The 22,801-nt window shown below is 55.9% G+C and overlaps 4 protein-coding genes across 4 annotated transcripts; 1 reads left to right on the top strand and 3 right to left on the bottom strand.

The window, feature by feature from the left end:
• Nucleotides 1-6,410: 6,410 nt before the first annotated feature.
• PHYSODRAFT_343606 (hypothetical protein) lies at nucleotides 6,411-9,328 on the top strand (the record flags this gene model as incomplete). The annotated part of the gene is made up of 3 exons (XM_009516466.1): nucleotides 6,411-8,236; nucleotides 8,304-8,835; nucleotides 8,889-9,328. Exons 1-3 carry the CDS (start codon nucleotides 7,955-7,957, stop codon nucleotides 9,326-9,328), a joined length of 1,254 nt encoding a protein of 417 aa, XP_009514761.1. The 5' UTR covers nucleotides 6,411-7,954.
• Nucleotides 9,329-13,348: 4,020 nt separating this feature from the next.
• On the bottom strand, nucleotides 13,349-13,906 carry PHYSODRAFT_410417 (hypothetical protein; the record flags this gene model as incomplete). The annotated part of the gene is made up of 2 exons (XM_009516467.1): nucleotides 13,349-13,663; nucleotides 13,715-13,906. Coding segments are annotated over 2 exons (507 nt in total), but the record flags the coding sequence as incomplete, so codon positions are not given.
• Nucleotides 13,907-14,965: 1,059 nt separating this feature from the next.
• PHYSODRAFT_321290 (hypothetical protein) lies at nucleotides 14,966-15,832 on the bottom strand (the record flags this gene model as incomplete). The annotated part of the gene is made up of 1 exon (XM_009516468.1): nucleotides 14,966-15,832. The coding sequence occupies one exon, from the start codon at nucleotides 15,830-15,832 to the stop codon at nucleotides 14,966-14,968; it is 867 nt and encodes a 288-aa protein (XP_009514763.1).
• A 279-nt stretch (nucleotides 15,833-16,111) lies between these two features.
• PHYSODRAFT_408526 (hypothetical protein) lies at nucleotides 16,112-16,969 on the bottom strand (the record flags this gene model as incomplete). Its single annotated transcript, XM_009516469.1, has 2 exons — nucleotides 16,112-16,310; nucleotides 16,479-16,969. Coding segments are annotated over 2 exons (690 nt in total), but the record flags the coding sequence as incomplete, so codon positions are not given.
• Nucleotides 16,970-22,801: the final 5,832 nt, after the last annotated feature.

A 22,801-nucleotide genomic window follows, 5' to 3' on the forward strand; every position in this document is an offset into this window, starting at 1 on the left:
GGGCTCGGACGGTCCTAATAGCGCCTAGGAAGAGGTTGCTATCACCGCCAGCGCATTGACGAGGGACACGCGTGCTTATCCCGGCGGCCAAGGAACCGACCGACGCCACGATTAAGTCGCCGCCACGCCAAGTGAAGCTCATGGGTTACAAGCTACACTTCGGCTACATGCTGCTCTTGGAAAACAAGATACGTTACTCCTAACACATGGACAACCGTTTCGTTCGGTTCATTTTTTTTGCAAATGTTTGTAAAGTTCTTTTTTGGACCGTTGAATTATGTTGTATGCATTTGCTTTATTGTATTTTATGTTAGTGTTGTAGTTTGGTATCGGTATTAACATGGCGGCAAGTCTATCCGTTTTGTTTTAGTTTTGCAATGTAAATAGACGCAATACTGCCAGTGAAGCCCCACCCAAACTATGGTGGATGGGCAGTTACGCCTTCGAGATTGATCGTGTCTTCTGGACAAAAAAAGTGCAGGAACGATTTCACGCTTGTCTCGTAGCCTAAGCAACTATCACACTCTTAACAGACCGTGATGAGTCCCTGTTTCAGTCGCTTCATTGATTGTGACCCGAAGCGTTCGATGACACGGAATCTACCATGTCCACTTGTGGATCAGTATACTTGGACACCTTCTTAGGTCCACTGTTTTTTTCCGGTATACTTGGACACCTTCTTAGTCCACTGTTCTTTTTTTGGTACTCCTTTACGCTGCACAGCTAAAGACCCACCCAACATAGTGTGTGCGCACGCTGAGACCGAGGCTTCTTCGCCCCGAACCAGATGACTTTGAGTTGTACCGACTAACAACAAAGATCCTGCCTCGCAGGTTGCGATGCATCGTTGTCGGCGTTGGGTGTGTGATTTCTCGTGAACATTCCAACACCACGACACTTGAAGATGTGAGCACCAAAATCGGTCAAGCGATCGACAAGATGACCAAGGGACATACCAATGATCTTGGGGTCGGTGAATGACCCAAGGAGGCGTCGGAAAGTCCATGAAGGCATCTATAGAGCGGGGCGAGTCCCTGGCGATGACTCGCGGGAACGCCCGCAGACGAGCCATAGGGCCGATAGAGATGGAGAACAGGTTGCACAGTGCATTGCATGCAATACGTGCTGAGTGTGCTATGGACGCTGTGACCACTATTGGGAGTTTATTGGCCGTCCTGCACAACAGCGGATATTTCGTAAAAGCGCAAGCCGTAGGGTGACTTGAAGTATATACACAAGGCCCGACGGCTTTACGTTGTCGTGAACCACATTTCTAGTCGGCTAGACGGTTAGCATCTAACTCTACCACCTGTCATAGTACTCGACTATCTCGTCAAGCCCACGCATCGGAAGAAATGAGCTCGCAGCCCAACCAGGCTAGCCAGGACCAACGTCTCCGGTGAGCCGCATCGCGGTGTCTTGACGCCGCGAACAGCCAAGTCCCGGAGGACCAAGTCCTCGAACTTCGAAGCTGGGTCCAAACCCTCGGGTTGGACGTGTTTCTGTTTACCATTACTCCATGGTTTTAGCAAATTACTTACGTAAAATCCCCACCCTACACCGTCTATCCGCGCTTTACCTTGTACAGTGTAGTAGTGACCACGTGGGTAGCTTGATAGCTCATTTCAATGGATGTCGCCGACCGTTTACCGCGAATAATGAAGAGAATCGGAAACCTGTAGTCTAAAAACAGCAACAGATAGTTGTTTTTTACATACCATCACCGTGAATGGTAAGCACCGCTGTTATTTTGCCGGTTTCTCCAGCCGCTGTACAGTAGCATTTTGGTTTCTTGGGACTTCTGGGGTAAAGCTGGTCGATATTTTGCGATGGTACGCTTGATGATGTAATACTCGATCTATAAATGTGCCTCTGCCGGTATATTTATCATGATATATATCGAGCTGTCGATGCTATGGCCAGGTTAGGGGACTAGCAAAACAGCCCAAGGCTTATATTTAAAATAATATATGTCATTTGGTAGAATTTTTTTTTTAATTATGACTGTAGGGTCGCTTTGGAGACCTTGGTCTACCTTGAATTCGTCCTGGTCTCGTCCTGGAACAGCCTCTCCCAGAGCATTGCAAATATTTCTCCAATGTTGCTTAACAACGGCTAGTTCGCTCCTGTAAATCTCTTGATTAGGGAACCGGCGTGTCTCACTGGCTACATTCAGCAAAAAGTAGAAGCATGACGATTGAATATCTACTCTGATACTCCTATGCTGGTTTCGCATGCACTTCGCGCAAAATTTGTGTGCACCTTGGGGTCATGCCGGTGAACGTAAAAGAATAGACCTATAGATTGTTACATCGTGGCGCTTCGCAATAGCCTTCTTGAAGCAGTATTTTTACCACCTTTTATTTAAGGCGTTCCAAGCAATAATTGTTGCGTGAATTGCACGGATGCACTTTTCTTTAGCTGTACCCCTGGTGCATCTACCTGTGTGGTTTCGGATTTTTCTTTTAGCGGTCCCATCACCCCACATCTAGAGGTTGGCACACAGCAGTGCTGATTGGGGCAATGAGATCGACGTGACATCGTAAGAAGCCGTTGTCCTACTTCGGATACGTGACAATCGCGATTGTCAACACGAATGAGAGCGAGTCTGTCTATTTAAATTTAAAAAAATTCTCTACCTACATGTTCCAAACTGTTAAGTCAATCCACGCGTTTTCTTGGATTACGTAAGCGAGCCCGTCTCTATACTTCCTTAGCTCGTTTTGCTCAAGTCGGGCGCCGGGAACACCGCGGATAATGAAGAGAATTGGCATCTTGTACCCTAACATTAGCATAAAGCAATAAACAATAAAATAAAAAAATATCATATATACCCAAGCAAGCGAGGGTACCGACGTCGCGGATAGTTAAAACTGCTGCCAGGTGTCCCGCGTGCTTGTTGGCACCAAGAACGCGTGCTGCCCCCCCCCCCTCCCTCTGCCTGCCCAGCTCTTGTTTGGCGGCATGTCAAACAATATGGCAGCTTCATCAACATTTAACACACCGCCGCCCACAAATGTGCGGTACTTAAATCAGAAGTTTAGACAAAACTCCGCTCTAGTCTCTTCGTGTTCTTCGTAGGACTGCTTAGCCTCTAGTGGCTTCAGCAAGGTGAAGTCATAGAAAAAAATCAAGATTAAAACAAGAAATATCGAATACCAAATAAAGTACTACATATTACCGATTAGCGAATCACCATACGCTCGAGTGCTACTTCTCCATCAGCCTTCCCGTTGGTTTAGGTGTCCATCCACTCAGGTTGAATCTTCCGCACGAATTCAATAATCCCTGCAGTTGACAATACCTACAGAAATATCAGTACACTGTGACATCCGGGACCACCAGATGGAGACTCAGATCTGATCCCAGCACCGCGCGGAGACTCTCCGGACGGAAGCCGACAGAGCGGACGATTGGATTGCGAATGGTCGCGAGATTTTCGAGGTGTGCCAAGGGCCGCGCAGCAGGGACTCGCGCCTGGACGTGTCGCCAAACGTGCCAGTGATGTATGATTTGTATGAAACATGGTTGATACCGGCAGGGACATGTTCAAAAGTATATAATGGCATTGGTGCGCCTTTCTAACGGTGATTGCACATGTGTCTAGCACCAACTGGCCGTGTGTATGCGAACTCGATTGGGTGAATTATTCGGGTGGAGAGGTCATAGTGGCGAGTTCGATGGGAACGCTTTGTGGTGGCCAATGTATATTTTTACATTGTTTTCTTTTCTTTTGACACGTGGTGGGAACCCATACGGATGCATGCCGTTTGGCGCTATCGCTAGGGTCGATTGTGCAGTGTTGCCTCTCGGTGGTGGTCGAGCGTACGTATCTGATGTTCATTCTTCAAGTGGACCTTCTTTCGGAGATTTTCACAAGTCACCATGTCACACCACGTACAACTGATACTCTGTCAGTCAAAACAAATATAGTACTTACTCGTTCGACGTCCTTCGTATAGGTGACAACCTCAAGGACGCCCGAAAAGATATTCTTGCGCCTTGGTCTTCATGGGCTTGGGCGCTGCGCTGCCTGTGAAGGCAAAGACGTCCTCGGCTTGCTTGCGCTAGTCGTAGAGCGTGGCACGGGTAACGTTGAGCTGGTTAGAAGCAGCCGTCACCCCGACCTGGTGTATCATCTCCAGCTCCTCGTGCTTCTTCCTTATACTGTAGCAGCGCTCGACGCGCCGCATGATGAAAAAGGGAGTCCGCAAAATTAAGCTGCTCTAGCTAAGATTTGCGTTCTAAGCCAGTCATTCTGATTAGTACGTCATTGGATAAATAAGCATAGGGCTGTGATTGTAGAAACACGTTTGTTCTTTTACTATCGGATCCGATCAGTGGTACTGTCTGTGTATTATGCAACACCACACAATAACGACGCAGGAACCCGAGAGACATTAAGGGGAAGAGCTACGCAACCCATATGGGCAGCATTGTGCAACAGCTATAGATATTCACCATAATATAGTCCATCTAGAGCTGTGGCACAATGCTGTCCCTTTGAGATGCGTTGCCCCTCTCCTTAATTTCACAATATGAATGTAGCCGTGGAGGCCAATGTTGGGCTCAGAGTACTAAGCTGCATACAAGATATTGCGTCGGACAATACCAATTTAACCTTCAATTCTGTGTATATTCGGGTGCTAAGGCCCCCCTGCTGCGGTACCCGCGATGAACTGTGTTGTCCATGTGACCGACGACCACAGACACTGGAACAAACCCCTTCATCCTCTTACCGCGAGATAATTCAGACGTCGGAGGAAGTCAGAATGAATATTTTATTTTTACCACCATGAAACAACTTGAGGGTGTGCTTAGAGCCGGGGCTATTTGCCATAAATGTACCACACTAGTGACTGTGGTCTCTAAACGCTTCTAAAATACCCGTACTCCAACTCCGGGCGTCCAAAATATCTGCGTGGTGTCGAAGCTATTCTTGCAGCTTGGCGTACATCTGAGAAGCTGCGGTAGCAACCTAACGGCTTTACTCACTTCTGCGAGCGTACCAATGCAAAGCTTGCTATCCGGTCAAGGTCTCGAATAACCCATTTTATCATCCCAAAACGAGCCATTTACATCTTTCCAAAATTGTAGAGTAAATAGAACGGGTAACTCCGGCAACAGTATAGATATTTAGTCCCCCAATACAGTATATTTCAACCCGCACATAAAAATGCAACATGTGGAAGTGGTACTACAAAAGTAGTTATAGCATCAGCGCATATAATGTGATTTTCCTTGATTTCGCTACAAGGTTTTGGAGATCGCTTTAAAACCTTTTACAGCGATCCCAAAAAACCTTCAGTAAAATGCAAATCAAACGCGTTATACGATTGTAAGACTATAAGATTATAATCCCGAATTTGCTCAATAATTTGTGAGAAAGCGTGTATTCAGTTGAGAGCTGCTACACTGCTCACCAAGTACTTTCGCACACCCACGTTGAAGGCCGTAACTCGGTCAATACTAGTAGTTGAGTATTGGGCTTTGAAATGCTAATACACAACCGGGAGTTCTGGTCCATGTGTCAAGTAATAGAGAACTTTAGTTCCTGGACAAAGTCGAGGTTTTGGAACAAAAATGACTTGGTCCAAAAATATATTCCAGTGAAACAACAAAGGGTCGCGTTGTTCCACTGAGCTTAAGTATTGGAACATCCGCTGGTAATTTATCCGTAATCTATATGGATGTTATCCAGCTTTTTCCTTGTCCAAACCGGGAGATATTCCAACAACTAAAGTTCTCTAATATGAGACTGCGGCAAACACCCAGGCACAAATCAACCTAAGTACGAATCGCGATTTAAACACATAAATCGATAGAGCAATGCCTTGTGCTTCTTTTAAGCTACGAACGTCTTACAAATATTGAGCACTCGACAAGTAATGCCGGTCCGAAAAAAATAAATCCATTTTCGGACCCCCAGAATCCCTGATATTATTTGGGGCGTGTGAACTCAATTTTTCTTCAATTTTAGCTTTTTTACATTTTTGGAATGCTTGAGTTACAGGTAATCGAGCTGAAGTATTTTTACACATTCTACGGGTGATTTTCACTTTCAAAAATTTGATGTCCGGTTATGTCCGAAAATGATAGGTCAACTTTAAACACGATTATCTCGATTACTCTAAAAGGTGGATAAGTATCATTGTGCCAGCCGCCGTCTCATATGCACACGTGGTCCGTATACAAAAGAAAAGTCAACAAAAATGATGGTCAAAGAAACCAACTAGCTCCCGGTCATTCTGAAACGATGGTGTCGCGGTCCTCCTCCGTTAGGGTCGAGTACTTCGGCCAACAAAGAGTAGACGCGTAGCTTGCTGGTAAGACGCTAGAAGAAAGGAAGGCAATCTCGTAAAAATGCAAAGGGTTTCTTGCTTTCAACGAGGAGAATTCACGACTGAATCCTTCACCACATCATGCGCGGCCGACGGCTACCCCTCGCTTCCTTTCCTACTGCAACCACTTGGGGACGCCACACCTCCCGTGCACGAGCTTCCTGGCCTCCATGACACCCGTCCTTGGCGGCTGGCGACCGAACGTTCCGCGCCCAGCCCGCCATCTCGCGTCATCTTTGCCTTGAAGAGTGGGATAACCACTCACACTTGATACGCTTGTCCGTCCTGCCCTTGCTCCTCTTGAAGTCGCGCCTCTTCCTGCTCTAACGCGCCTTCGAGCATAGTCAGGAAAGCTGTCAGTCGAGGTCTCAGACGTGACCCGTTACAACTCTCCCCGACTTCAGGCTGCCGTCCTCGGCCAGCCTCGCCCTTGTCCTCACTCGTCGCAGTCGCGGGGCACGTCGGACCTTGTCCGTCCGCCTCGTCGACGACCACGGCCACCTCCGGCCCGTTCGGCACCGCCTTCGACGGTGCCACCGTCGACCGACGACGTACGTCACGCAGCTTGTTGATACTTGCCTTCTCTGCGTGCTCCCCCGCGTCCTTGCGCTCACGCAGAGCGTCCAACCCCAACCTTGCGACCTTCTTCGGCATGCGCCCGAGGCAGCGTCGTACGAGATGGCTGTAAAGCCCACACAGCAGCAGCACGCCGCTCACCCTCGTGGTCACCAGCGAGAATCCACACCAGGCGTTTCATACGCCGAGCACCACAGCGACCCCCGTAGACCCGTGCAGCAGTCCTTCGAGGACGTCATACACAATGCGAGGTGCGTGAACCACGACGGACACACACAGCGCAATCAGCGCGTAGGCGCCATAAACGCCATCACTTACACGGCCAGCCATAGCCATGGCCGCTTCGCCGAGCGCACACGCGTAACGCTGCGCGGCCTGTAGCATCAGTTGTCCTGCATCCGGCAGGAACAAGAACATCGTTTGATGTATCGCCACACACCAAGCATGCCACATTTCCCCGACCATGCCGAAAAGCTAGTCGTGCTCCCGCAGCACAGCAATCGGCACCGCCACCAGTAGAGATAGCGCAGCCCACGCGTATTCTGACGCTTCCAGCCCTTGGACATGCGAGTTCCGCATCGCCGACATGTACCCGTCGACGCAGGTGAACCCGAAGAAGTAGAGTACGAACCCAGTCTCGCGCACCGAGGCTCCAAGCACCCACAACACGTTCAACTCGGGCGTAATGACGTGCCACGCGGCAACGCCCAGCGCCGCCCACACCATCGGATGCACGCCCTTCTCGAAGTAATCACGCACGTCCGCGAGTATCGTGACGGCCAGCGGCCAATCGGCCATGAGCTGCTGCCACCGAGTTTCGCAAAATGCAGGACTGAGGCAACCAACCGTTGCCGCAGTCAACTGCCATCAGGACCGTTCTTCGGCAAGTTGCCGACACCATTATCGCAGTCCACTCCTTTCAGAACGTTCTGCAAGAACGCAGTAGAACCGCTCCGGGCGAGATCGCAGCCGCTCTTTCGGCGAATCTCTCAGTTGAGAATCTGCCACGCGCTACTCACTACTCGCCACTCGCCACGATGTCCAGGCTTCGCTGCGCATTCTCGGCGGAGGAGATTGAAGAAATCAAGGAGCTCATCATTGGGCTCCTGGATGACTCTCTCGGGACGGACCAGCGCACCATCAAGACGGCGTTCTGGGAGCGCGTGCGCTGCGTGCTCTCCGTGAACCCGCAGTCCCAGAGACTCGAGCACCTGCAGGCAGTCGTCGACGCCGTGCTCGAGGAGCAGGAAGACCTGATCCTCGGTGGTCCCATCTTCGTGCTGCCGCCGCTGCCGTCTGCTCCTCCCTCGACCGCTGCCGTCTGCTCCTCCCTCGACCGCTTCCGCTGCTCTCGCTGATCCTCCGTCGTCGCCACGTCCGCCCAAGTCGCGCTCTCCATCGCCACCGCCCAAGTCCGGCAAGGGCAAGGGCAAGGCGCCCCGCCGCAGCAACAAACGCGCGGCGTCGCCCAGCCCCGCGAGCACGCCGTCAAGCAAAAAGGCTCGCGCCGAGACCGACGACGAGGTCCAGCCCATTGACATCGACGAGATTCTTCGCGTCAGCCAAGCTGCGCCCAAGCCCGTTCGTGACGCCATCGCTGCCGTGCTGGCCAAGTGCGTCGCCGAGGACAAGATGCCGTGGCGGATCGCCTATCCGTGGTGCGACCGCAGCCTCTGGTACGACCCGGTGAAGTACCCCCAGGTCTACCGCGAGCACTGGCGTTTCTACATGCTGTTCCGCGCGCTCTTCTGGCACTGGGCGTTCAACGCGACCTTGATGATCAAGAAGGACACGGACAACCGCCGCAAATCGAAGCTCCGAGCGGGCATCGCGCGCCTCCGCCTCACCACTCTCTGCATCGAGACTTGGGGCTACTTCGGCTTTACCGGCTGCTCGAGGGCCACGACGACCTGTACTGGTACGGCAAGGGCTCCGGCGAGAAGCGCACCGACAACGGCGTGTGCGCCGAAGACCTGACCTCGCTCTACCGCACGGACTCGGAGCGCTTCGAGTTCGTCATCGACAACGCTCTCAACCCGGCGCTGATCGACGGCTATCACAGCCTACTTCACCTGCTCGAGTCCACGCGCGCTCTCGACCCGAAGGCCCCGGCCGAGCACCGGCTCTCCCTCGACGCGCTCGCACGCATCCGCATGGACATCAAGAGCGACGCGCCGAGGAACGCCGACTGGGTGGGAGATGAGGACGTCGGCCCGTGGCACGCGTTGATCGACAGTAAGATTGTCCAAGAAACCGAGGCCATCCTGGCCCCAGCGATCAAGGACGGCTCGTACAAGCCTACGTCGATCACGACGTTCTCGCCCTCCGACATCAAGACCGACGACTTCTCCGATTTCGAGGACGATGAAGGCAAGCCGACCGCGCTCGCCCCTGCTGCTGACGACGAGTAAGGCGTCCTTCGTTCCTGCGGCCCCCAGACACCAGCATGTGCTGCGCTAATTCCCGTAATGCCAATTAATTCAACTTGAGTTTTCTTTCATCTTGTCGTCTCCGTTTCCATGTTCACAGCAGCGCAGCATTCCTCAAGACGCCCACATCTCCAAGCCAAGTCCCCGTAAAGCAATAAAATCAACACAATATCCAAACCTCACGAGCTTCGAGGCACACTGCCTCCCCTTGAAGGTATCCACAATTACCGCCTCCATCTTCCTAGCGTGGGTCGAGCACGACCCCAACGCTAGAAGAGGAGCTCATCTTCGTCGACCACGGCGTTGGCTTCCATTAGCCGCACGCTTCGCCGTAGTTCAGGTAGACCCTTCCGTCTCCGCATGGCGTTCTCATACGCCGTGATCAGCACGTCATACTCGGGCGAGAGCGCAGCGCGTGACAGCCAGAACGTCTCGTACGTTGCAGTCAGCGCCAAATACTGCACCTCCTTTTTCTCGACGCGTTTCCCCACAATGTCGATCACTGGGGAGCCCGCGTTCGTGAACGCCGTCTCCTCACCGCCGATGGTTACGCGTTTCACGAAGCTCGTCTCCGGCAAGTCGTTCTCTTCCAGAGGCCCTTCTTGTTCGACCTCGGGCGAGCCGTCCACACCTTCGGGCACGTCGCCCACAAAGGGTCGGCTCCATCGCCCCTTGAACCTTTTCAGTCTATTCACGTTCACGGTCACGACCTTGTCAGGATGGCTCGGGATGTCGATCCTGTACGCGTTCTCCCCGACTTGGCCGAGCACTCGGTAGGGTCCGTGCCAAGTGAACGCGAGCTTCTTCGTCTTCCGCTCCCCTCTTCGCGCGCGGAAGAGCTGTTACACCCACACAACATCTCCCACTGCGAACACGACCTCTTTCTGCCCACTCATCCGTCTCTCGTGACGGTCCTGAGCCTTGATCAGCTGGCGCTCAACCATTCGCCGCGAGTCGTGCAGTGACTGGTACAGTTGACGCCTGTATGCGGCCACCTCACTCGACTTCCAGTCCGAACCGGTGTTCATAAAGGCCAAATCCAGCGTGAGCTTCGGGTCTCGTCCATAGAGGCTAAAGAACGGCGAGTCGCCGAGGGCTTCATGGTACGAGGACCGATACGCGAACAACACGCGCGGCAAGTAGACGTCCCAGTCGTCCTGAGACTCGTGTACAAACATCCTCAGCATGCCCAGCAGCGTGCCGTTGAACCGCTCGACCAGTCCTTGCGTCTGCGGGTGGTACACCGACCCGAACAGCTTTTTGCTGCCAAGCGTCTGGTAGAGCGAGCGCGCTAGCTCGGACGTGAAGTTCGTGCCGCGGTCGCTCAGTAGCCTCTCGGGCACCCCGTGTCTGCAGATCACGCCGCCCACCATGATGACCACGAACGTGGTCGAGTCCAGCGCCGCCACCGCGAACGCCTCCGCCCACCTGGTGAAGTAGTCCACGAAGACCAAGATGTACTTGTTGCCGCGCTCCGTCTCGGGCAGCGGGCCTATTGCGTTCACGACCACCAACGAGAACGGACCCGACAAGTCCATGATCGACATCCTCTGCATGACCCCTTTCCGCCGTTGCATATCGGGCAGCAGCGCACGTACTCGGCCACGTCCTTCTTCCATCCAGGCCAGTACGCGTGCCGCCGCACCCGATCTATAGTCTTCGTCTTGCCCAAGTGGGTCGAAAAGATGTCTGCATGACAGAAGTGTAGCACGGTTTCGATGAACGGTAACGGGATGACCGGCACTGTGATCGTGCTCGCCGGTCCAGCCCGTGCCTTCAGGTACACGCGACGCATCAGCACGCCGTTCTTCATCACGAAGTTCGGTGACATCCGTAGAATTAGTACGCGTAGCTGCACGTCCATCGAGAAAGCTCCGCTCTCGAGGAACGCTTTCATCGCCACCATCCACGGAGTCCGCCCTTGCTTCTCGACGAACTTCTCGCTGTCGAGCCCGAACGAGTCCACGGCGGATGGAGAGTCCACCTCCGTCCTGCCACCCTCGTCCTCTTCCTGCTCCTCCTGCGTGAGACGCGGACCCTCGCCTCGAGCGGCCTCTTCGGAGTCACGCGCGACCTCCGTTCCGCTCTTAGCGTTGCCCCGCTCTCCGACTTGGACGGCATCTCGCTCGTCCGCTCTCGAAGCCAGGCCCGGCTCGGCCCGCTCGCTCAGGCGCTCATCGCCTTCATGCTGCTCTTCGACTTCGACGGTTGTACCCCCGTCGTCAGCCGCTCCAGTCATCCACACGTCCTCCAGACGCAGCGGTCGTCGCACTTCTCCGCTGCCCTCATCTCGGCCCGAACGCTCCCCGACTTCGTCGGCGCCACGCCCTTCGGGCGCCGCCGCAGGGATCCATACGTCTTCAAGCCGCAAAGGCCGTAGCCAGCCCGGGCCGTCACCTTCGTGACGTCCGGGCGGGTTGAGCAGGTCGTTCATGGTCACCGCGCCAATAACGGGCCGCTGTCGAAGCCTCGACAGGCCGTCCGCGTGACTCATGAGCGACCCTGCACGATGATGAATCTTGAAGCGTAGCTGGGACAACTCCATAGCCCAGCGCGCCAACTTCGCATTCGTCGTCCGCGTATTCTCACCGAAGATCCAGGTCAGGGCCTGGTGGTCCGTATACAGGTTGAACTCCGCGTAGTCGAGATAACACCAGAACGTCCGCGTGGCCCAGAGCACGCCCCAGCACTCGATCTCCGTTGTACCGTCCGTCTTGCGGATCCAGTTCCGCTGCGACCCCACCAGCATCTTGCTCGCGTAGGCGATGGCCCGGTCTCGGCCGTCCACCTCTTGCATCAGGCACGCCACCACCGCCAGGTGCGAGGAGTCCACGTACAGCTTGAATCGCTTGGTGAAGTCCGGATACACCAGGATCGGCGGGTGTACCAAGCTGCGCTGCAGCTTGGTCGCAGCGTACCCAGGGATATATCTCCTGAAGTAGCTCGTCAGCCCGAGGAACGCACGCAGCCTGTGTAAGTCGTGCGGCTTCGCGATGTTGAGTACCGCCTTCACCTTCTCCGGGTTGGGCAGTATGCCCGAGGGCGTCACTATGTGACCCAGGAACGCAACCTGGTCACGACCCCAATGGCACTTCTTCATCATCAATTTGTAGCCCGCCGCTCGGAACCGCTCCAGCACCTGCCGCACGCGGACCAAGTGGCTCGCGAAGTCGTCGCTGAACACGACGCAGTCATCCAAGTACACTAGACACGTCCTCCACTTCAAGTCGACCAGCACGTTCTCCATCAAGCGCTCGAAGGCCAGCACCGCATTGCACAGCCCGAACGGCATGACGAGCCACTCGTACAGGCCGAGCTTGCTCGTGAAGGCCGTCGTCTCGACACTTCCAGGCTTCATGGACATGTTCCAGTACCCTGACGCGATGTCCATCGTTGAGAAGAGCTTCGCCCGCCCCAGGACGTCCAAGAAGTCGTCAATAAGAGACATAGGGTAGCTGTCCTTCACAGTGACTGCATTGAGCTTCCGGTAATCAATACAGAATCGAGTTCCACCATCCGGCTTGCGTATCATCAACACTGGGCTTTCCCACGGACTCGTAGACGGCCGGATGAGGTTGAGCTCCAGATACTGCTCGATCTCCGCCTCCATCACGTCACCCTCCGCCTTCGACACTCGGTACGGGGCTGCTTGATCGAAGCATGCTCCCCCGTGTCGATGCTGAACTGTAGAAAGTCCGTCCGCCCCGGACGCTTCGACGTCTCGACGAACATGTCTTTGAAGTCGCCCAACATGCTCGCGAATAGCTCCTGCTGCTCGGCGTCTATGGCCGAGTCGCTGAAGTCGGCTTGGAGGTCTTCCGTAGCCACCTTGGCCAGCTCCGACTCCATCTTCGCCTCGCGGGCGTCCTGCGACGAAGCCTTCTCGGCCGACACCGACCCAATGACCTTGCTCACGTCCTCCGACCCGGACGGCTCTTCACGCTCGAACGAGAAGGCCGACTCAGGCACGGCGGACGCGACGGCTATCACGGCGCCCTCACAGATGACCATCTCCTCGGTCGAGGCGTTGCAAACCTCAACCAGGACTTGCCCTTGATGCACCGTGCACAGCGTCCTGGCCACTCGCAGAGACGCCTCACCGCCAGTGAGTCCTTCGACGAGCACGACGGAGCCCTGCCTGGCGCCGCCGCGCACCCTCGATCGTACCAACGCCTGCGAGCCGGGCTCGAGACGCACGGTCGCCGCAACACTCGCGGAGTACGACTCCTCCACGCGAGTTTCGCCCAACGGGATCACCTCGCCCGTATCCTTGAGCGTCATCGTCTGCGCTTCCATGTCGATCACGGCACGGAACGACTGCAGCGAGTCCGTGCCCAGGATCGAATCGACGTGCAGGCGGTTCACGACCGCGAACAGCAACAACTTCTCCACGGAGCCAAGTGTCACGGGCAGGTCGATCTCGCCCTTGATCTGGACCTCGTGCCCCGTGACACTGTCCAGTCCGCCCGTGTACGGTCTCAACGTCTCGGCAGAACGCCCGAGCCACTTGAGCACCTTCTTGTCCACCAGACTCGCGATCGCGCCCGTGTCGATGAGCATCTCCGTCGGCACGTCGCCGATGAAACCTCCCGCCAGGGCCTCAACACCACCCACACTTCCAATCTCGCGCTTGCCTTCGGGGACGACTCGTTTGTCGTCTTCGTCCCCATCGCCCACGGGCCTTAGCCCCGGTTTCCGACGTCTCGGCCGCCCCACGGCGCCGATCACGTGAACGCAGTGAGGGCTATCCTCTTCCAGAGCCTTGTCTCGCTCAGGACGCCCCTTCACCACGCACACCGTGCCGCCCACCTGGAACGACACGTGCTTCTCGGCCTTGCCCGGGGCACTATCCTTGCCCACGCGAGCCTCAGCGACTCCTCGTTTCGCGCGCAGCTTGAGCTTCTCGCAGATGGCCGCCGCCTCCCTGGCGTAATATCGTTCGGACCAATCTGCCAATACCCGCAGCCGCCTCTCGTCGACCCCCTTGAACGAGACTCGGAGTTGCCCACGTAGCCACTCCTTCTCGTCCTCGGCCAGGCCGGCCGGGTTCTTGTCACGGAACGGGGGCACCTTGCCGTCGGCGCCATCCTTACCGTCCCTCACCAACCCCTTCAGCCGTCGGTGAACGACCTTCCGTATCACCGACCGACTGGTAAATGGGACCGTCTTGTCTTCACGGTCCATCTCGTCCTTGGTCTTGATCTCCGACGCTGCCTCGTTCGTAGCGAGACTCGAGCACACATTCCTCTCGACTTCCTGCTCTACCGCAGCCTCATCTTTCCCGTGGTCCCTCGCTGACCCGATAATCCCCTTTTCCGTACCACCGCTCACATGAGCCGCGGCTTTCGTGGCCTCGACGACTCCCTCGCGTGGGTTGGGACTGTCAGCGATGGCCACCAACGGGCCTGTCGACTTTGCTTCTGGTTTCTCGTAGGGCCCGTGCCCCTTGAAATCACGATTGGCGCGCTTCGCCTCGCTGGACACCGCCAGCGTCTTATCGTATCATTCCAGCCAGTACTCGGGCGTGGAGCCGACACGCCGCGCCACCTCCTTCGTCCGCTCCAGCTTCTCGACTGGAATTCCGAGCATCTTGCTCATCTCTTCGATGCTCATCGCATTCTACCTCGCGGCGTTCTCCTGCATCCGCCGCTTCATCTCCACTTCGTCACGGGGGAACAGCCGTTCCTCCAACTCCTTGTCGTACTCCTCAGGTTCGTCGCTCGCCAGCCCATACTCACCCTGTTCGAGCAGCTCCAGCTCTCGGTCGGTGAACAGGCGTCCATAGCGAGCCTGAGACGCTCTACCCTTGGTACTCTCAGTCGAAGGTGTTCCGCCCTCCTCGGCACGGCCCTGAGTATCCGACTCGGCCGTGTCGTTTGCCTTGGTCACGGTGGAGAACCGCTCCAACCGCGCGACCTCAGCATCTTCAATGCAATCTTCCAGCGTGTCCGTGCCAGAGGTAACCTCGCGGGGTAACCCTCCAGCGTCCAGACCCAACGCTGCTTCTTCCGTTTTGATCGGGATAGTGCTTTCCGTCGCACCACCCGCGTTTGCCATATCATTCGGGCCAGTGCCCTCCTTCGCACCGCCCTTGTCGTTCATGTTGCCCACGACGGCGTTCTTCATCGCGCCGTCGGGGCCCTTGTCGCAGTCCGCGCCCGAGCTCTTCGTTGCTCCGGGGACGCGCATTCCAGCCAAGACGAAGCCCGCACGCACCGCCTCCTTGTTCACTTCCACCGTGACGGAGCTCTTCACGCGCCCGTCCGCGGTCACATTCAGCACGACGAGTTCGGCTTCGCCGTTCTTGCTCGTGTCGTCGTCCAGTCCTCCATCGGCAAGTGTGCCACGCGGGGCAGCATCTACCTTCTCTTCTGTTTCATCACTAACATTTTCCGTCGATTCCCCGGCCAGCATGCCACCGTCTTCGTCACGCGACGCGCTGCCTTCGTCCTGCAGAGCATCCAACCGTTCGCCGATTTCCGCCATCGCCGCCACGACATGCTCCGCTGTGCCGCCCGTCAGGCAAGAGGAAGGAGCGACACTTCCTTTCCCCTCCTCCTGCCCTCTTCACGCTCGGTTCAGGGCCTCCGCTAGCACTGCGGGGTCCTTCCCGGCCAAGCTCTTGAGCAGATCCTTCAACTGCGCCTTGTACGGGCACTTCGCCAAGAAGTGGTCCGTGCCGTCACACAGGCCGCACTGCCTCGTCCTTTGGCCTTGAGCACCACCTCCTCCGTTGCCCCGAGAACCGCCATTCGTCGGCGTTCTGGGCAAGTAGCATTCCATGGAGAAGTGACCGAACTCGCCACAGCGGTTGCACGTCCCCTTACCTCGGGAGCACGTCAAGCGACTGCAGTTCCGTCGCTCGCAGCGACCGCAGACCGTCTCGCCTTCCTGGGTGCGCGTGTCAGGCGCCACGCGAATATGGAGTTGACGCTCCGAACCACCACCACCCGTTTCACCCGAACTCGCAGCCGCCGTCTGTGCCGGCGCCGCGGCATTGATCGAGGGTCGGCGAGGAGAACGCGGAGCCTGAGGCGCAGACGCGAGCGCCCTCTGCTGCTGCTTCATCATCCCGTGCATCTCGTGCACCTGATCAGCCAGCTTGGACTGCTCCGTCTTGCCACCGCCGGACGCCTTCCCGCTCTCGGCGAACTCGTCCTCTTCCTCCACTGGTCGATGCAGTCCCTTGAACAAGAGTAGCGTACCCGCCTCCTCGATCGTCGAGACCACGCTCGCGTTCAGCTTGGCACGCAACTGCTTGTTGCAAAGGCCCTCTACGAAGAACTCGTACCGCATGCGCGGCTCGTTGTAGCGGAGCGCCTCGCACATCCTGTTGACGCGGTCGCCCCACTCCTCGACCGACTCACCGTAGTTCCGCCTCGCCGTGCGTAGCTGGCTCCACATTTGAGCCGGCGTACGACTGACGAACCGGTTGTGGAAGCGTATCTTGAGCGTCATGAAGTTCTCGATCCTGGAGTTGTACCACCACTGTTGGCCAACCTTGCCCTTCATGCACTGCTCGAATGCTGTCAGTCGCAGAGCGTCATCCACGCCCTCGGTGCACTTCTCGAACGACCGCCAGAACGCAGCAGCACGTTCGCTCGATGCAACCTCCGAGTAGAACGGCACGGTCACCTTCACCGCATTGCGAAGCTCCGTGGGGATGCCACCCACGTGGGAGCCTCCATACGCAACACTCCTTGCCTCATTGGTCGCACCTACTCCTCTACCTTGGCCAGCTCCAAACGCGGGAGCGAGACCAGCCGAAAGAGGGGCAGTGTAGCCGGCGTACCCTTGACCGTACCCGGGCGTCTTCGACGTCACCGGGGGTACGAACTGCTGGTAGCCCGGCTGCTGCCCGTACGATCCCATGCTCATGTTCAACGGAGTCGACGCGGTCGCCCCCATCAGCGTTGCAGCTGCGCTCACAGCCCTCTGCCCACTATAAGCACTAGGCGCAGCCCCTGCGGGCTGGCTCATCGGCATACTCGCCACCGGCGCCGTCGCGCTCACCGGCTGGAACGAGGGGTAGAACGCGCTCGCGGGCGTCGCCCCACCTCCGCCATCGGCGTCTGCGCGATCGTCAACCCTCCGTACAAGGGGATTGCCGCCATCGGCAAAGCGCTAGGAGCCGGCGCCGGAACCATCATGTGCGTCGGCGTCGGCACGGACGGCACCGGTCGAGACAAGACCGTCGTAGTCAGCACAGGCACGCTCTGCATCGGAGCCGCGTTCGGCGTCGGCACTCCCGTGGCCGCCACCGTTCCAGCCGCTCCCCCAAGATATTGCTGCAGTGCCTGCCGCACCAGCGAGTCGAGGTACGCCTCCGCCGAGGGGTTCACGTTCCCCGGAGCGGGCGCACTCTGAGTCGACCGGGCCGCCACCGTCGGCTGCGCAGACACCACCGGCTGGCTCACTGGCCACGCCGTGCTCGCAGCTTGATACGCTTGGGCAGCCGCACTTGACGTATGCGGCACCTGTCCCGTGCCTCCCGCAGGCGGAGGAGCTTGTCTCGTACCTCTTGCCGTCGGCGGAGGTAGACTCGTTCCTCCTCCCTGTTGAACCGTAGGACCCTGGGATGCCGGTGGGGGCGTGCTCAAAGCCCGCGTCAATACCCGCGCCAGCAATTCCACGTTCGGATTCCCGCTCGACCCGTGAGTCCCACCCGACGGTACCGGTCCGGTACCTGCCGTCGCAGTGGTACTCGCGGAACTCATTGTCGAGGGAGCCGCCGAAGCCACTGTAGTCGCGGACACCGTGGTTGGAGGCGGCCCCGTGCTCGCCGCTGTCGGCGGAGGCGGTCCCATACCAGCCGCCATCGCCGCTACGTCGGCCCACGTCAGGGCCCTCGTCGTCCTCGTTCTTGTAGGGGCAGGGGCCGGAGCAGGGGCTCCGCTCGCTCCCGCCATTGACGCGGCCGGCGGAGTTGCAAACGCGGAAGTCGGCACCGCGCTCGCATCTCCAGGCACGGGCGTCGCCTCGCCCGGCACACTCTCGCTCGACCTTGGCCCCGAGGACGTCGCCACTACCGTCGCCACCACGCCCGTCGTCGGCACAGTCGTCGCAGGCACGTCCCGGGCCTCACCGACAGCCACCGCAGGAGCTCTTAGCACCAGCACCCGGAGGGATGCGTCCAGCGCACGCCGCCCACGCGACGTCTCCAGCAGGCTCGCACGCCCCTGGGCCTCGGCGCCCATCCTCAGGTCCGGCCGCTCGGGCGCCTCGCCCACGGGCACCGCCGAGGCCTCTGCACCTGGAGCCTCGTCGTCTTGCCCGACGGCTTGCTCCTCCGCGATCGGGCCTAGCATGTTGCCAGCCGCCACTTCCTCAGCGCTGGCCTCGCTCTCGCTGCTGCCGAACACGTCCGTGGCGCCCTCGAAGTCGAAGTTCGACTCGCTCCCGTCGGTCACGCCACCACCCTGCCCGTCGCCGGGTGTCCTAGGAGAACTCATCCAGTTCCCCACTGCCTTCTTCCTTCAGCACGCCTTGATCCAGGCGCCTCTCTTGTCAGTGAGAAGTACCCTGCTTCTCCACCAACTTCCTCCTCCGTTAGGGTCGAGTACTTCGGCCAACAAAGAGTAGACGCGTAGCTTGCTGGTAAGACGCTAGAAGAAAGGAAGGCAATCTCGTAAAAATGCAAAGGGTTTCTTGCTTTCAACGAGGAGAATTCACGACTGAATCCTTCACCACATCATGCGCGGCCGACGGCTACCCCTCGCTTCCTTTCCTACTGCAACCACTTGGGGACGCCACACCTCCCGTGCACGAGCTTCCTGGCCTCCATGACACCCGTCCTTGGCGGCTGGCGACCGAACGTTCCGCGCCCAGCCCGCCATCTCGCGTCATCTTTGCCTTGAAGAGTGGGATAACCACTCACACTTGATACGCTTGTCCGTCCTGCCCTTGCTCCTCTTGAAGTCGCGCCTCTTCCTGCTCTAACGCGCCTTCGAGCATAGTCAGGAAAGCTGTCAGTCGAGGTCTCAGACGTGACCCGTGACAATGGGTCGAGGACCATCACTTACGGAGGGAGAGCAGGGGAAGATTGAAGGGCTGAGCTAAGCTGGTGTTAGAGAAACTTCCAGACAGGTGAAGCGGCCTACAGATGCTGTGCGGCGCGTGCTACGCGGAGACGACTCGACGCCATACAAAATTATGGGACGTGGTGATGGGACACCCAGCTTCCGAGCGCGATGTCCGCCGCCTTGTTCAGCAAGCATCAACGGGTGACTACACGGACAGGGGTTCATAGTAGCGGCAAAAAGTAGGTAGTAGTATTACCAGAACTATCGGGGACTCTGAGAAAGAGTCATTCTCGTACTAGTACTGATTTCAGAAAGGGGTAGTAGTGTTAGTGATACTAGTACTACTACTTCACTACTACTTACGACTGTTTTGCCTTGTGTGCGTCTTGCTTCATTATCGCGATCTCATCCCTGATGTACCTGAGCAGTAGTTGCTTCTCTGCGCGTCTGCTGTCCGTGCGAGTCCGAAGGAGCCCCATCACGAACCCCCCCCCCCCCCAGTAGAGAACACCCGCTCCTGGAAGGCGCAAGACGGTCTTGCCAATATGAATGCATGCCAGTAGAGCAATCGAGGAGAAGCGACTCTCACCTTCGTCGCAAAATCACTTCAACACATCTACATGCTTGTACAGTCCCAGCAACGCCCAGTGCATCCCGTCAGGCTTGTCGATCGCCATGTCCTCGGACAGTTCCTCTTACGTCTTGTCGGGGCACAGACGTTGCGCAATATCCAGCCACTCTGGGGTAGGGACCACGCATTTAAGCGAGAACGCCTCGTGCGGCCGCCGCCACACTGATACAAGACCTGAAGTGCCGTGTAGCCCAACACAGGCTTTGTCGCAGAATAGCACGCGACTCCAGAAGCCCGCCGTCATCCGGCCAAACCTTTTAGCGTGCAAAACGCGGAGCCAGTGGTCGTTTGGGCTGAGATACGGCTTTTTGTGGGCGGAGCGCCCATGAAGCCCTGCAGGATGGATGCGGTCGCGAACTAGGTCCGCCGATATACGGCGTGACATACGGCGGCCGGCAAGACAGACTGTGCGTCGGCAGAATGGTGGTGGGTCAGTCACGCCAGTAATGGCGCAGACATCAAGATTTAACTTCTTCTCGTCAGAGAAGACAATCTGAGGCCACATGTCCGGCTGGATGATCATGCGCTTGGCCCCCTCGAGACGAGCCATCTTGTGCTGCTTGGTAAGGGGAAGGGTGTTGTCCATCTTGGCGTAGTCGAGCCAGTCGATGCCGGCCAGGAGGCGGCGGATCGTCCGCGTAGTGCACGCCAGCGAAAGCTCCTCCTTCAGACGTGTAGAGCTGTAGTCCCCGGTGACAGCCTTGCGGACGGCGCGGCGCGCTTCTCGCTTTGAAAGCGAGGGCCGTCTACCTGCGCGGTGTTGTCGGTGCGAGCTTGCCTTCAGCGCTCGCTGCACGCAGTCCCTTGAGCGCTTCGTCTTCCTGGCAATGGCTCTGATGCTGAAGCCAACCTCACTCAGTCCTTGGATACGCCCGTGCTCTGCTTCTGTCAGTGATGGTCATTGACCCATCCAGTAGTGAAATGCCGGCAAGTGTGCGAGTAGATCGCGCGAAGCACGCCCGCCGCCAGTCAGTCTACTGGTGGTTGGTAGCGAGAGAAGATAATGATACAATCATTTCACATCATTTGACTTGAAATTTGTATGGGTAAGAGTGGTCGTATATTGTGTCCGGCCCCACAATACAGTTTTTGTATGGGAGCCTCCCCTCGCAGAGCGAACTTCGCAAACTTCTCATCGTAACTATGCTTCTTAAGGATTTAGACAACACATATCTAAACAGCAACAGCCAACTCGCAGTAGAAAAAAAAGTTAGAAGCAAAAATCTAGGTGGCCGTAATATTGTGTCCGGGAGTGTACGCCGAATACTGATGTCGCTAGAGTACTCACGCCGAGTTGTCCGAGGCTGTCGTGGGGTCATTGTACGCAGATTGCAAAATGAGACGGACTGAGTCCAGTACAACATGTAGCACCGATGTCCATCCGATTTTTAGAGATCTGATTGCGTCATTACTGTTCCCTAATTGGCGGGATTCTAAATAATATTTCCAATTAAATGCTGGGGCGTTCTGAAGGCTACTACCGATGGTGTAACGTAAGCTTTTTTTTTCAGACAGCAAAAGCTACTCCATGACTTCACGTTTAAGTGGCCACGTGCAAAAACGTGAGGTAAGCCTTGTCTTTTTCCACCCGCTGTACACGACATCAGGGTTCAAAGACAAGCCCACTCAGCCATCGTCACCAATGAAGGACCAAGGACGCAGATTTGTGACCTGTCACTAGCGAATGGAAAACCAACAAGTAGGAGTAGGAAAAAGTAGGGAGGAAAAAAAGGCACACACAAACAACACACACACATAACACACAAATCACAGCATTAGGATTACCCCCCTCCCCCCCCCTCAGTACACGAATTGCCAAAAAGTAACATGTAGTCAAAAATACAATCACTACACGAAACTTGTATAGGTATAATAAATTGTGAGAATGCCACAGTACTGTCTAAAGACAAAAAATTGTCTCACAACCCTTAATAAATCTGCTCATTTGGGACCATCAATTGCACTGCAATATTACAAATCCATGTACTGTAAAAACTGTAATTATGCCCCGTGAGGTATTCCAGCAGTACCCCCCTGCCACCCTGGGGCATTATTACAAATGGTGCACTATTAAAGGGAGTGAGGCACCAAACACAACTAGCGTTAAAAAGTATATTTACAGAATAAATTCACCGACATTGGTAAGTCGACATACAAACCTTAAGATTATATTGTAAAATATTTGGCATTTATGAGGAAAAAATCAGAATCAAACCCAATTTTTCAGATAAAAGGTTGGGGTGGGGCACTATTAGAGGGAGGGGGCATAATTACAGTTTTACAGTATTACCTAAGTATTAATTATATTGAATTATGTTAATGTATATATTTTAAAATGTATATCCATGAAACATGTTAAAATAAAACAAAATTAACATATATAGTTTTACATAATAGTATACTTATACGGTATAAGTATTTTACAAAGTTACGTACACTAGGTATAAGTTATACCTTGTGTACGTAACTTTGTAAGATATTTATAACTAATATAATACTGTAAAACCTGTGATTTGCAAAAGCGTACGAAAAACTGGATCGGCGCTTTCTCTACGCTACTCTGCGGTGGCACGGGTATCCATCTCACTTCATTCGTGTGGTTGAAAGTTTACACGCGGGAACAACAGTGCGTTTCCTTGCCAATGGGAAACGCTCCCGCCATGTTGTAGTGACCAGAGGCATCCGTCAAGGTTGTCCGCTGGCTCCGCTTCTGTTCATCTTGGCTTTGGAACCTCTGTACCAGAAACTGGACTCTGCGGACGGCCTGCTTGGAATCCCGCTGCAGACGGCGGAGGCGCAAGC

Source organism: Phytophthora sojae (genome assembly GCF_000149755.1).
Source record: "Phytophthora sojae unplaced genomic scaffold PHYSOscaffold_1, whole genome shotgun sequence".
NCBI classification, from domain to species: domain Eukaryota; phylum Oomycota; class Peronosporomycetes; order Peronosporales; family Peronosporaceae; genus Phytophthora; species Phytophthora sojae.